This window comes from Stegostoma tigrinum, chromosome 10, assembly GCF_030684315.1.
Source record: "Stegostoma tigrinum isolate sSteTig4 chromosome 10, sSteTig4.hap1, whole genome shotgun sequence".
NCBI lineage: Eukaryota > Metazoa > Chordata > Chondrichthyes > Orectolobiformes > Stegostomatidae > Stegostoma > Stegostoma tigrinum.
Window position 1 is genome coordinate 66,788,627 of NC_081363.1, and position 15,566 is coordinate 66,804,192.

Sequence of the window (15,566 nt, forward strand, 5' to 3'; positions counted from 1 at the left end):
GGGTTAAAGATTTTAAGTAATTTCTATATCACCTGATCCATGTAGGGTCCTGATGGCAATTGGACAGATGACAAGAATCTCATGTCCAGGAAAAAAAAATAAATGTCTCAGCCCTAAAGCAGCCTGACCAAACAGAAGGCTTCCAGGAGCAGTTTCTGATCTATGTTTCCTAGTCCGTGTGGCAGTGACTTCTGCATGTGGAAATCAATGCATCAGCATATGTTGGACCATCAAGCAGCTGCAAAATTGGAATGAGTATGAAGCAGGAGAAAACTCTCTGCTGGCTGGAGGATGGTTATGGCTGTCGAAGGTCAGTCATCTCAGCTCCAGCCCATCTTTGCACGAGTTCCTCAGCGTGGTATCCTCAGCCCAACCAACTTCAGCTGCTTCATCAATGACCTTCCTTCCATCATAAGTTAACAAGTGGGGATATTTATTGATGCTTGCACAATTTGTGACTCCACAAACAATGAAGCAATCCATTTACAAATTCAGTGAGATCTGGACAATTTCTAGGTTTGAGCTGATGAGTGGCAAGCAACATTTACACCACACAAATGCCAGGCAATGACCATCTCCAATTAGAGACAATCTAACTACTGCCCCTTGACATTCAATGGTGTTTACATCACTGAATTCTCCACTATCAACACCTGGGGATTATCATTGACCAGAAATTCAACTGGACTCAGTATCAAGCACAGCAGGCCAGAGGCTAGGAATATTGCAGTGAATAACTTATCTCCTGACTTTCCAAAGCCTGTCTACCATCTACAAATCACAAGTCAAAAGAGTCATGGAATACTCACCACTTGCCTGGAGGAGGGTATCTGCAACAACACTCAAGAAGCTTGACACCATCCAGGAGAAAGCAGCCCGCTCGATTGGCTCCATATCCATAAACAGCCACTACTGCCACCCCCAATGCTCAGTAGCGGCAGTGTGTACTATTTACAAGATGCACTGCAGAAATTCAGCAAAGATCTTTAGACAGTACCTTCCAAACCCACAACCGCTTCCACTCAGAAGGACAAGGGTGGTAGGTAGAGAGGAATACTGCTACCTGCAAGTTACGCACTACCCTGATTTGGGAATATATCACCATTCCTTCAGTATGCCTGAATCAACAGCCTGGAATTCCCTCCCTAAAATCATTGTGGGTCTACCTGCAAGTAGCACATGGACTGTAATGGTTCAAGAAAACAACTCATCACCGCCTTCCCAAGGGCAGCTGGGGTTTGCCAATAAATGCTCTCCAGTCAGCAATGGCCACGTATCATTTGTGACTTAAAAAAAACTCTGAAGCTGTCCTGAAGACATTACATCATTAATATTTTTAATTGAGAGGAGCCTGCCACCAATTGGCCATAACTTATCCATTGAGCTGCATCAGCTAACGATTCCAAATGCTTGGAGAATGAGGCAGGACCGTAGCAGAGAAGGAAAGAAAAGTAAGCAATTCCTGATGTCAGCAATTCCCACTCCATATTCCCAAAGAACTATGCGTTGAGAACCGTCCTGTTGAAGACCAACAGCAGAAGTTGACAATCCTGAGGTCATCCTGAAATGGAGGATGACCAAAACACACGAGTTCAATCTACTCTGGAACATAACAGAGCTCAATGATTTTGTTATATTACTGCACAGTACATTAGAACTTAAATAATGAATGGGGAAAACTGTCTTTCGTGACATTTAAATATATCAGGAATCGAATTTTATCATTTGCCAAAATTTCCACTTTAACGTATTAACCAGCTTGGTATAGAAACATGGTGATTTGGAATTTCTAAGGTGGCCAAATGAAGGACCTCAACAAAGTCGAAATTCAGTGGCTTCGGATCCTAAGTAACACCATTATGCTCGCGTCAGATCAGCTTTCGAATGGTATCACAGTCATTCGCTGTTCAAAGGGGGAAAGTGAGTAAATAAAGGTGGAGGAGATGGATTAACAATTACTTGAAAATATATTTCATCTTAAAAGATTTAATGACGGCAAGTTTCATAATAGTGAAAAGGTTACACTCGTCTATTTTGTGGGCTTTCTGGATGGTTCAGGGCCCATCAGCGAGCTCGTTCATAAATAGCTGGATAGGTAGTGAACACGTAGCCAAGGCAAACACCGCAGAGTTTGCAACATAAAAATAACATTTCATTGTGTAATTGCCTATCATGTCGCCCTTCAATAGTTAGAGCAAGGCTGGTTCAAAACCGCTCACTATTTACTGTCAGGGCTGCTGAGGAGAAGAGACGCGTGGGGGTGTGAAAACTACGTGCGGTTCCCATTCGGACCTGTTTGTGGGCGGATTGATTTGTAGCCAATGATCGCGAAGGGGTTTGGAGACTTCTTCGCTTTTAAATGTGACTGCACGATTGGGGAGGAATGTGCACCGCGGACGAGCTGCCATCCCATGGAGTCCCCAGCAGCGCCTACAGTATTTTATGTTCGGTAGAGTCCAGCTGCTGTCTGAACCCGGAGGCTGCAGTGAACTGTCAAGCCCCAGGGCAGGTGAGTATACCCCAGCCTTAAACATTAAAAAGAAAAGCAGCATATCCAGATGTTTAATTGGACATTAGCAGAAACTATCACGAGGCAGGTTGGTGATAGCTATAACTGGAACGATACGGCTGAGTTGATTCTCTTTTCTTGCCCGATATAATTACTCCATCTACTTCACATTTCTCTCTCTCTCTCTCTCTCTCTCTGTTTCCATACGTTTGCGATTCTCTCTTCGCTGAGCTGAGGCTGTACTGTTAGTCCGTGCTAGTCCCCGTTGTCACGACCCATAACAGGAGTTGCTGGAGAAGCTCAGCAGGTCTGGCAGCATCTGTGAAGACAAAATCAGAGTTAACGTTTCGGGACCGGTGACCCTTCCTCGGAACTAGTCCCGGTTGTTCTGTACCTTCTGTGGAGCCGACTCTGAGGAAACAGGAGTTTTCCTGTGCAGCGGGCAGTAGTGAGTTGTAGGCGAATGGATAGACTCAAATAGACAGACAGATGCGCTGTCTTACTGTTGACCAATTTTTCTATCCGTTTCGGGTCAGAATGCAGCAACAGTAACCTGTCCAGTTGTGTAGCAGTTCTCCATCTCCGGGGAAGGGATAATATTGCGTTTTCTCTCTCCCTGAATTCACGTATAATCCACATCGACATAAACAGGGCGGGTGCTCGCAAAAGCCAATGGTCCGTGTGGCCAGCAGCTTTCGTCTGCCCCTTTTTCCTACACCCAGATTATATTAGCCCTTTCAAATACAATCCTGCTCTTTATTAAAACCTTCTGTGTGCTTATATTTCGAATACAGCCTGAATATCTGCTGATTTTTAATCTAAACACAGCGCAGCCGTCTAATATCGCCTTGAGTCTTTCTCTTTTTCTCGATTTCCTCCCCGACAACTTCTCTCATTTTATCAATCACCGTCTTTTGATGTGAAGAAAGAAACTTTGGTTTGGTTCTTTTTTTGTTGTTTTTTTCCACCCGCAGTCGGTATTTTCCGCGCTGGTAAACGGAGACGCGTTCTCAGCATCCCCCAGTTTTGCTGTCGCCGGTGACCCACAATGATGAGATTACAGGATGCGGTCAGACTGACACAAAGGTATCACACCGATCAATTGTTGCGAAGAAGGGCACTTGCTTCCGGCATGTTGCACTTTTCTTAAAAAAAATTTAAATGACTTATTTTTCTTGTAGCCTTAAGTATGCCTCACATTGCCACTGGGGTGGGAAGAAGGAAAATCAGAGGAACTGCAGCCTGGTTCGACATGAAAAGGAACCAGCGAGCGATGCCTCGTGTAACAATTTATAGCAGAGGATGCGGGGAGGGGGATAAGTGGCACAGAGGGACCGCAATTCTATTGTCAGAAGAGAAATTAATGGTGCATTTTAAAACTAATTGCTTTTTAAATACACATCAGCAGACAGATTCCCTTCTCTTTAAATTGAAGGTGCCTGCAGAAGGTACTGTGTTAATCGCTATCCATCGATCAACTGTTATTTGACATTATTTCTGGGAAATCCGTGATGAAATTTTTAGATAGCGGGAGGAGACAGTCTTCAGCGTAGTTTCAGTGCTTCCCGGAGAGCCGCGGTGGACACGATGGGCTGAGTGGCCGTAACAATGCTATTATAAACATATAGTACAGCACAGTACATTATGTGAATGAAATGTAGCATTACCACGTACAGAGTCTAAGTGTTAAATCACTTACTATTCTGGGTCTCTCTTGCTTCCCTGCCGCTGCAGCCAGATCATATTATGCCAAAAACGCAAAGCCATCTCACCATCCTATATTAATGCGCAAAGTCATTGTGGCATAGGAGAAATTCAAAGTGAACCATCTCCACTAGATTGGCATTGTTACTACACCGACCAGAATGGCGTGGGGCTTGCTCTTTGGCAACCCAGCATATTACCGTATACCCTCTCTGTGACCTGCGAGAACAACCCTGGGAGAGATTTGCCTACAATTCTTGCCCGCTGCATAGTATAATAATCAACAAACATAACAAAGAAAGAAATGTTTGGCAACTAATTTAAAAATTCTTTCAGGCGACCCTTAAAGTAATTGAACGATTGAAATGTGAAACATAATGTTGTTTGCCATTTCTGTTTACGCGCTCGCGCCGTAATCCACACGCAGTGAAATGTTGATTTCAGTCCAGCTTGGCAAACTTTAAATTAATGTGGAAGCGTTCAGTGCCCTAGTGTGCTGCACTACGTTTGATTTTTAATAATCAAAAACGTTGAAATCGCAGTTGTTATTCATTCAATATTTGCATGAATAACGATAAAGCTCATTTCAAAGTTGCAGTATCTCTCGGCCAAAATGCTCCAAATGGGGGTGGGAGTGCAAAATGCCCGCCGTTAAGTCTGATTTCATGAACATGTTACTAACCAAGTCATTAACCACAAATGCCTAAATTGTATTATTACTAACAGCCTCTTCACAACAATTCTGCAGTTCTTGCATCCTTCTGTGATGGTCTCGCCGACAAACACCATCTCTTCACGGACGCTGTCTGACCCGCTGCGACCTCCAGCATTTGTTGCTTGCAGGTCAAATTTAAAATCACACTTCAAAAGTAATGCCATAATTTCGTGATTTATGGTTAGAGGAATTCGACTTCACCTTTTCCAACCAGCTGCATCACTCTTTCCTCTATTGAATAATTCCAAGGATTTAAAAAAATCATTTTTAATCTTTTGTCATAGATCTCCACAAGTAGTTTAACAATATATATACCCTACTCACGAGTATCAGAAATCGCTGCTGCTTAAAAATTAATGTGAACAATTTTGCTGCATGAAAGTCTGTCGCACCAGAGAGTCGTCTCTCTTCAAGTTCGGTAGAACCACTAGGTAACAATTCAAAAGTAGTTATGGTAATGTTAAGGACAGAAGCATTCAATACTATTTGCCAAGATTTGTGAGATAACGTTGGCATTGTTTTCTAGCCTTATTGATTAGAATACTTGAGGTATTATCATGCATAATTCTATTTGAAAGTTTACAGACAATATTATTAATGGAATATGAATAGTACTATTCCTAACAATAGATTATGATTTTGCAACAACAACATAACATTTCATCATTAGATTACGCTTGGTGAGTACTGTTAAGGAATTTACATTTCGTTATTACATTAATGGACCAAAATACATACTATTGTGGATTCAAATGTATCGGAATGAATTGTTTCAATGCTGACTGTTGATTCATTGCAGACAGGAACTGTAGATTGCACTTTAAACTTGAGTGTGTTTTTGGATTGCAATAAATTACAGCTTATTGTATATAATAAGTAAGGAACAATCCTTTCGAAATAATACTTTGGCATGCTCTTTTATAAGTTACACAAACACTAATTTCTACGAACATACACTGCCAAAAAGTTGTCAATTTGTGCAAATTGATTTTATTTTGCAGTTATTTTAAAAAATCAAAATGATGCACAGGAGTTTGACAGTCTTCTGGTTACAAGACATTAATTGATCAGTAAACCATTGTTAACAAGATTTATCATTTTCTCCTTTTGCCGAGAAAGTAAATTCCATCCGTCCATTGATTTACATACATAAACAGATGAGTTTTGTACACGTTACATGTCCATTTAAAATCTAAGTCATGGTGTTTTGCCATTTCTAGATTTGACAAGCAATCTTTTATTGGATACCTTTAGCTCTGACCACGAAGGATGCCAAACTTTAAAGTGCATGATTATGCTTACATTTGCTGCGTTACTTTTCTGAAGACTAGGACAATAAAGTTTGTTTTCAATTGCATCTGCCAAGAAACAGTTCTCAGTTCTGCCATTATCACAATTTTCATTGTGGATTAGCAGTGAATAGGGGAATCTATTTTTGTACAAAGTCAGATCTTTTTCAGACAACTTGGCTGAAAGAGAATGGAATGTAGATTTTAAACTTTTGACTATGCATAGAACTGCCTACTCTTTAAGGAAGTTTCCTAACTTTCATTTTTATAGAAATACGTAAAGGGTGGTCTAGATGCCTCTTTGAACTTCATGGTTATTTCTGGATTGAATGCCTGATGTGCAATGCCGTTTAACGCGTGAGCAGAACATTGAAACTATGTTTTTTTCATAGTTACACAGTTGTTTACACTAATTGATCACTCAGCTACTGTTCTTCAGGTATATCGTTTTATCCTTTTTGCTGTGAAATTAAATTCTAGATCTCCTCTAATTTACTATAGAAGCTAAATATTCTAAAACATTTAAACCTAAAGTTGGTAGCAGACAAAACATTACATTTATAATGGGAACTTAGCAAATCTTCAAAATTTCTTAAAACTCTTCATAATTGAATACTTCTAGAATGCAGTAATTTGTTATGTAGGAAAATATATTTGTACATTGTGAGGTAGACCAAAAAAATTATAGCAGAGTGAAATACATCAATGGAATAAAATAGTAACACAACTGAAATAATAGGGTTCCAGAGAAAGATTTTATCGCTGAGCTATTTATTAATTCATCTTAAAGTGGTTTCAGCAAGATATTATTATCAGGTGTCAAATCACTTATTCATTAACCCAAGGAGCATAATGCCTCTCAAATGACCCTGCGAAAATGGAATCTCCGAATTTCGCATCCGTGGGAGAGCTAAGCAAATCAAGTGTAGGCTATTCTACAGGTAAAATGGAATATGTTATATTTATGTTATACAGAAAAAAGTATGCAATAAAAATATTTTCTACCCCACAATTTTAAGAAATAGGGAAAAATAATAGACAAGGTGCAAAAACAAAAATGTTCTTTGAGTCTTATCATGAAATCCCCTATGGCCTTCTTAATATAGTCGTACTCATTTTTCACTTACAACAATAAATGAGGATGATAATTTCTTAACTGTTAATGAGATATAATTTTTAATCACTTCACAAATCAATACAGGAAAATTTTGTGTTATTTCCGGAGTACGATAACATAGTGTCTCCCCAGTTTATAGATATTTTTTTCTCGTATTGATTCCGGATTCCCTATCGACCTGACCCAACATCTCTGCAGTTGCAGTTCAGAGGTTTCCCGCTAGGAGGTGTGGATGAGCAGTTCTGGTGCTTTGAATTTTTTTGTTCTCAATGTAAGGAATCATACCATTTGGTATCTCTATGCATATTTTAGCAGGAAATCAGATTATAGGATTGGAATGGGAAATGTGAATCCTTGTTTGTAGAGATTCTCATGTTTACATAAGCAGGAAAATAGCAAAATAGTAACACACAAGGATTCTTCTTTTGCTCAGTTTTAAAATGTTTCTTGGCATGCCCAGCCAACATGAGCATCTCTAACTATTAGTCACATGATGTTCAGAGAGAAAGAAATGGAACACTGAAAAAATAAAATGATAAGCAAAAGGTAAAATATTAGCAGTGAGAGAAAACCACCATGAAAGGGAGGAAGTATAAATAAAAGCAAATGGAAAATAAATGAAAAACAAATGCCACAAAGGAAATTATCAATAATGTATATTTAACTTTTATGATGTAGTACATTTCATTGCACGTTTATAACTGGCAAAACATTTTCGCTTTCAATTTTTATTATATTGGCATTTTTATTGACTAATATAATTTAAATATATGCACAATCTGTCGGTATATTTTGTTGATTTGTAAATAGTAATAGGCAAAAGTAAATTTTCACCTATAGCATAATAAAGCATCAAATGGTGGCACTGCTAAGTTGGATCCCACTATAAAATACTAATGCAGTTCACTTAAAAAAAATGCAGCTGGAGAGAACAAAATATTTTGTGTCTATTCTTTTTATTTTGGGTTACATAATAGTTACATACAAAATAACTAAATGGAATGTCTTTTAATGTATAACAAGAAAGCAAAATTTTAAAAAATCATAGAGGGATGAGTGGAGTTTTGAAAAAGAGAAGTTTGCTTTGGGGATGTAGTGAAAAATACTTCATCAGATGCCAGTTTAGCAACCTACTGTTAGAATTTATTGCTCTCAGATCAGAACTATATAGATGGTAGGGTAGAACTGTTTGTATTTGTTTCACCAACATTCTTGTAACTTGAAACATCCTCCCGTATTTTTGTTGTGTTTCCCATGCCAGCTGTCCTGTGTGTTCTCTGAGTCAAATTAGTCCTAAATATGGTTGTTTTTGTGTTTTGGCCTCATGCCTGAAATTATCCTACAGCCAGCACGATAGTCTGGGCTAAATTTGAACTCAGATCCAAAAACTGAAAGGGCAGAGTTAGATGACTACATTATTCAGTTCCTTGAAGGGCTGTTCCATTTTCATTAGCAAATATACATCAGTTAATAATTAAAACAATTGTAGGTGTCAGCCCTGGTTCAATGAGTAGCTCTTCTGTCTTTGTGTTAGAAGGTTGTGTCCCTCTCCAGAACCCGGAGCTTAAAATTCTTCAGTTAAGTACTGAGGTAATTCAGTGAGGTACTGTGATAATGCTGAATTATTGGGAGGTGCTGACCTTCAGATGTGTCTTTAAATTGATGCTTCATTTGCCTATAGGATTAGGATATAAGATTATATGGCACTATTGTAAAAGACAAGCAAGGAGATCCCTTACTGTCCTGGTAAACATGCAACTCTCAACCAACATTTAAAATAGATGACCTTTTCATTTATGCAGTTATTGTTTATGGGACCTAACGGTTTTAAAACTCTCAAGTAACAGTGACTGCAATTCCAAAGTATTTCATTAACTTTAAAACACATTAGGATGCTTTCAGATCTGGAAAGTTGCTATAAAAATGCAAAATCCTTCTTTTACTTTGAAAAAGATGGTTAAAACCGAGAATATGATTTTTCTGATGCCCATTAAAGGTTTAAATAAAATTCACTTGTCCAGTTTAAATATAAGAGTGTATGGAATAGAAACATTCTACTCAGCGCTGTAAGTCTTTGCTGACATTAAGTTAGATCATGACTGATAAGCATCTTAATGCCATTTGTCCCCCCGCCCCTCCAAAACCCTTAAAACCTTGTCTAATAAAAAAATCTACCAATTTCAGTTTATAAATTTTCAAATGACACACCCTCATCCCAAACAGTTTTTTTAGGCAACTTTTCCAGAATTCCACTACTTTAAACTTATGCCTACTCATTTTAAACTGTCCCAGAAAGCGACAGGATAGATTATGAGGAACTATTAACTCTTTCAATTAGCTAAAGCACTTCAGTTAGATCATACTGTATTCCAATCATTTTAGCAGATTAGAATCCAAGGTAATCTGTACTCGTAATTTAACTCTTTTAGTCCAAAGTATCATTTTGGTGATTCCAGTTCATTCCATTTTCAATTCCGCACCTGCTAACAATCTAACCAAGATGTGTCATGGGCATGATTGGTATGTGAGGAGAAAGTATACACAAGTATATTTGGGATGCTTATCTAAATTGAGACAGAGTTTAAAAAGAGGTTTGCTCGGTTTTTGATAATGCTGTTTCTAATGAAAATGTGGTCTCTTAATGATAGCATTGGAAAACCAAAAACTTTTCACTCCTTAACACTGAAATTTTGTTTTAATGAGTGTGACATAAAACTCTCTAGTTAAAAAAGGGAGAAATCAAACAAATTTGTATCCATTAAAATGGCCAATAATAATGGTAGTAAGTATGAAAGACCATGACACCAGCTAATTTAAGTAAGTGGTTTAAAATGAAATAATATGTAATCTAGGATGGAAGACAAACCGTTGATATAATTTTCTCCTAAGATTAATACTTAACCCTCTGAGTCTGGTGACCCTTTCACGCACAATGCCATTTCCAATCTTTAAGCATTGAATGAACAGCCAGGAATCAAAAATGGTTTTAAATAGGTTAAGGATTTCTAACCTTTAGCAAACTAAAAAACTGGACGACATGTCAGAAAATACATTTCAAGATATTATTCTGCAGTTGCTTACATAGGAAGGTGTTACATTGACTTGTAATACTCTCCATTCATGGTCACTGCATAGGCCCAGTTGAAATAATATATAATTGAAAACAATAAGTAGTTTAAGAGGGTAGTAAATTTCTTTCTAGCACATCTGGAATGTGTCTTGTACTGATTTCAATCAGTGCACAAGGGGGCAATAAATACATGCACTGCCCTGGGCAATACATGTTTTGCACACGTAGGTCTCTCCAGTTGAGCTCAACATAACATTTTTAAAAATCAAATTCCCTTCACCAATTTTTATATGCTCTGAATAAAATAATTAAATTATTTCAAACCCGGTATCTTGATAAAGCATACAATTGTGAACTAATAGTTTGTTTTAAATAAATACCATTCATTATGAAGGAGGTAATGCAAACCTTTTCTTAAGCACTTAACCCATTTTTACCTGTTAGTAAATTAACCAATTGAACAAATAAAATTAAATAATCCAAGATATCTCTACTTCTGTTTTCTTTTTCTTATACGAACTAAAATTAGTGCCTTTTAATCACTGGCCAGGAAAGATAGGATCTTTTCACCAGTGGAAATCTTCATGGGTATACAATTCTGAGGAAAATATTGAAATTGAGCTAATTTTCTTTCTTTATTAAATCATCTGAGGAAAAACAACAAATATAAATTAAAACCACAGTTTTAACTGGGTTAAACAGTACATAAATGATCACCATAGAGGTGAGCTTTTTTTTAAATGCTTAAAGATGCATAATGTTTAATTTGAGAGTGTACTGTAGAAAGTTTTAATGAGCTAATTCTCAGGACCTTTTGAAATAAGTAATATCTGTCTCATGTGATGTTTGGATCTGACTGAACAAGGCTGGTACTGGGCGAAAAAATCTTAATTAAATGAAATGGTTATCCATTTTGGGACATGAAAGCACAAAATTACTGTTCAAGGTGCAATTAGAGACTTGAAAGGTAGGTGGGAATCATAGTTTTTTATGGAAAGATTATTCTGATTTTCTAAACAACTTATGTAATCCATATTTAGCTTGGTTTTTTTTCTATTTTGTTTAGTAATCAATCTCCGAGCATATAGGAGTGATTGTTTCAAGGCCAAGGTTGACAGTTTTGACTTGGCTAAAGAATTAGTAACTCTTAAAGAGTAGAGGTTTCTCAAATGTAGTGACTGTCAAATGTATTGCCAAATATGCAAACACTTTCTACTCTTATCCTATTTTTTAAATAAACATCAGCTGTAATGTAGCTGATGCCCATTTAAAGAAATTGCCCGGTTACCATGGCAAATTGTCAGAGTAATTATGTATTCAATCAAGTTTTTATTTATCTTCAATGGAATATTGGGCTGTAAGCTTTCTTTTGGTTCAGAATGTAAACCCACAACTTAAAAGTAAAGAAAATTATGGTATTTGTATTCTGGTGTTTAATCTAGCAACTGTACAGAACTAGACCAATTGTGTAGAGGTGTCTCCTTACCAAGTAGATATATGCATTGAAATCCAACAGCGTTATCAAAGTCATGTTGTAAAACTTCAGGCATATTTCAAATGGTGTCAACATCATAGTGAAGTCTACCTTTTTAAAATTCTAACATTTCATGTTTCCAGTCACTGTGGTTTTCAAAATTTGATAAATATTTTGTAATATTAGTTTAGGAAGAGAATTTTACACTCGAGAGAGGAAGATTTCTAATTGATGCCAATGATTCAACAGATGAATCCTGCCTTAACTTGAATAACAGCCCGTGTTACTAACATTATGAGGATCTTCAATCATTTTACCTTTCTAGCTATCTAGCTGGCTGGACTACCCCTCCGGGTGCACAAAAGAAAAGCAGTAAAGGCTTAATCTTCAGTACAATGCTATATTATGATAGTCTTTTCTCAGTTCCTTCAGGCATTACAATAGAGGCAACTGTCCTTGCTGTTTTTAATAATTTCAAAATTATCAAAATATTTATTGTCAGAAGTACTGTCAATAGAACATCATTCAATGAAAGGAGGAACATCTGGTGGGTCAGTCATTAACTTGCCCTAAAATTGGATTGTTTGTCTGCTTCTTCATCTCTTCGTATTATGCATGCAAGAACATATTAAATCAGCCTGTAAATCAGTCTGCTTTGGGAAATGGTAGATGTAGTAAACCTTAAATAATGAAAGGCAAAGAAATTCAAACTCAAATTTAGGTTCAATGAACTTTTGCTAGTAAAGCAATGTACTGTAAATTTGGTAAGCTTTTCACTTCTGATATTTAACTGGCCATTATTCTAACTTAAATAAGTAATAGGCTTCACTCACAGATGAAGTGGATATGTTGTGGTGATAATAGTGATTAATGAATAGTGCTTGTAAACAGAGATTCAAGCCTGCCAAACACATTCATTTGACAAAACCACGAAGTGTGGCTTATACTCGATTCTACATTGCACAATGTCAGAAGATAGGCAATTTCTCAACTCCTGAAGAAAATATGGAGGTAGATCAGATATTAATTGAATTAAGCTAAATTTTCAAAACAGAATTTAACCGTGATCAAAGGCACTGCATATTCCTGGTCCAAGCAAGACAATAAGATATTTCCCCATATGTGGCAATAATGTACCATGCTTTAGAAGGTTTTTTTTTCAATTCTGCTACACACAATGTATGAGAAAATCATTCTCAATTTTTTTTAAGTTAGTGGAGACGATTTTAACTTGGCAGGCTCAGGGCATTTATATTAAAAATCCTTTGCTGAAAACAGCAGTTCTCTTCCAATTATTTACAGTTCAATTTACTGTGACTGCTGTTTACATTCTGGTTTCAGACATGCAGAGATGTGTTTACATTGACAGATCAATTTGCCTGACTGCAACTGTAACAATTTTGCTCAGATCAAAGTTGTGAGCATTGTTAGATGCAAGGTTCAATGTAGTTCTCACCCCAACAGTTTAAAAAGAATAAGTAAAAATTTAGAAAACATGAAATAGTGAATTGCCACCTCTTTATCTAAACAAAAGACACTCAGTATATTAGTTTGTCACTGTCATCAAATTCATATTCCATGAGGCATCAAATGTGAAGATCATTCTATAATGAAACAATACAACACATTTTATGAAAATAATCATTAAACACTCAACATATTAGTTTGAAATTGTTAAATTCTATTTCCACTGTTTCAAAAGTGGGCATGCATATTTTTACTGACAAAATCCTGTTTAGATAAATGGCCAGTATGTATTCAAATGCATTTAAAATCAGTAATATTTTAAAAGTACAATCAGCCCAGCAGAACTGTCAGAGTATTATAATAGGCTTTACAGTAGTGATTTTATTGCAACATTGCTTTGTTCGCTATTTATGGTATGTTTGAACAGTATTAGATAGTTAAATTGAGGAGAAACAGATTAATTTCGTCTTTGGTTATACATGTTTGGATTGTGCTGTGAAGAAGGGATTAATCTAGGAATTAAATCTTGCCTCCAAGAACAGTATGTAATCAACAATGACATAATTGTGTATTACAAAATTCACAACCAGTTACAATGGACATGTCATTAAATACATTCTGTGCTCTTTCCCTAGAATGACCCGAACTCTGTGCGCACTGTGTATTTTTCTGTTCCTGTGGGGTTTTCTGTTGGATACCACTGAGGGAGCTGGGAAGAAGAGGAATCGTAGCTCCCAAGGGGTAATCCCATCCCCAGACAAAGGGCAGCCAAACAATTCTGAGCAGGCTGGGAACCGGAGTAACGTGGATGAGGTTTTGGAGTCGAGTCATGAGGCGCTGCATGTCACCGAGAGGAAGTACCTGAAACGGGATTGGTGCAAAACACAGCCCCTCAAGCAGACAATCCACGAAGAAGGTTGCAACAGCCGCACCATCATAAATAGGTTCTGCTACGGCCAGTGCAACTCCTTTTACATACCAAGGCATGTCCGCAAGGAGGAGGGCTCCTTCCAGTCCTGCTCTTTCTGCAAGCCTAAGAGATTCACCACCATGACAGTTACACTCAACTGTCCTGACCTGCAGCCATCAATTAAGAAGAAAAGAATCCAGAGAGTTAAACAATGTCGCTGCATTTCCATAGACCTCAACTAAAGCATCAATACCACTATTAACATAACTCAGCAACCTACCACATTATATTTCATAGGCAAAAATACTGGGACACTCACATTTATATATGTTTGTACCCTCCATTATCTTTATTTGTTCATGGAACTGGATTGAAATCCAAACCCCCAAGTCGATAATTTCCACTGTGTGGAATGTGAATAGTCAAAAAAGGATATGAATATTTAAATAATTATTTCAAAGCTTTTGTTCTAAAAGTTATGGGTATTTAATAATTAATTTCTATTTCATTGCGAGATTGTATTCAGCCCATAATATCACATTGTTGACCAAAAGGGAGGTTATTCTGGCATTGTTTACTGTAGATTAATTCAAATCATTCCACAATATTTCTAGCAGCTTGAAGTTAAAATCTATATGAACTGATGAAAATAGCGAATAGTTTAGCTTTGGAATTTGCAGCACATCCTCACGTATGCTTTTCACTGACATGCAAGTAGGAGTGAGGAGCTAGGGAATTCAACGTCCACCTTCTCAAACACACTTTACTCCCACTGTTTTGACGAGCAGGAGATTAGCTGTATTCTAAATTCTATAACCGACCACTGAATGTGTACAGGAGATTCAGACTCAAAGTGAAACAAAACAATTATTTTGTCAAACCATTTAGTACTATTAAATATTCAACATGATGTTATTGAAACATATTACTTATCAACAGGCAGCCTTAACATGCAGATGTTAACTTCTACATTCAGACGTAACTCTGAACAGCAGCACTATGAGGTAGAATTTAAGCTTCATAGTCTGTTTGATAATGTATGGTGGAGCTGGTCACACACAGTTTTACTCAACCTGACCAATTTTCATTCCATTTTAATTAGTGGAGTGAATATCAGGCAGGTCCTATAAATGGTACATGGTCCACTCTTGCCTTCTATTACTATATAGGTAGTGAAGCCAGAAATCAGATCCTGTGCTTAGTACAATATTGCTTATTTTTCTCCCCTCAATGTTTATATTCTCCCTTTGGATGTGTGTTAATTTGACTTTTTTTTGAGATACTTGAAATGTGTCCTCAAACAGAACAAAT

At 37.1% G+C, this 15,566-nt stretch overlaps 1 protein-coding gene across 2 annotated transcripts; it reads left to right on the forward strand.

The window, feature by feature from the left end:
• Positions 1–2,373: 2,373 nt before the first annotated feature.
• On the forward strand, positions 2,374–15,566 carry grem1a (gremlin 1a, DAN family BMP antagonist). Of its 2 annotated transcripts, XM_048536995.2 has the most exons (3): positions 2,374–2,509; positions 3,484–3,595; positions 13,981–15,566. In XM_048536995.2, the coding sequence occupies exons 2-3, from the start codon at positions 3,558–3,560 to the stop codon at positions 14,495–14,497; spliced, it is 555 nt and encodes a 184-aa protein (XP_048392952.1). In that variant the 5' UTR covers positions 2,374–2,509; positions 3,484–3,557; the 3' UTR covers positions 14,498–15,566. The 2 variants fall into 2 exon arrangements, with proteins under 2 accessions (XP_048392952.1, XP_048392953.1); XM_048536996.2 differs by lacking the exon at positions 3,484–3,595.

What these genes read in the sequence shown, in the direction of transcription:
- grem1a (XM_048536995.2), top strand. Translation starts at nt 3,558, where the DNA reads ATGATGAGATTACAGGATGCGGTCAGACTGACACAAAG. An exon ending in GCGGTCAGACTGACACAAAG is followed by an intron (nt 3,596 to 13,980) that starts GTATCACACCGA and finishes CTCTTTCCCTAG; the next exon opens with AATGACCCGAACTCTGTGCG.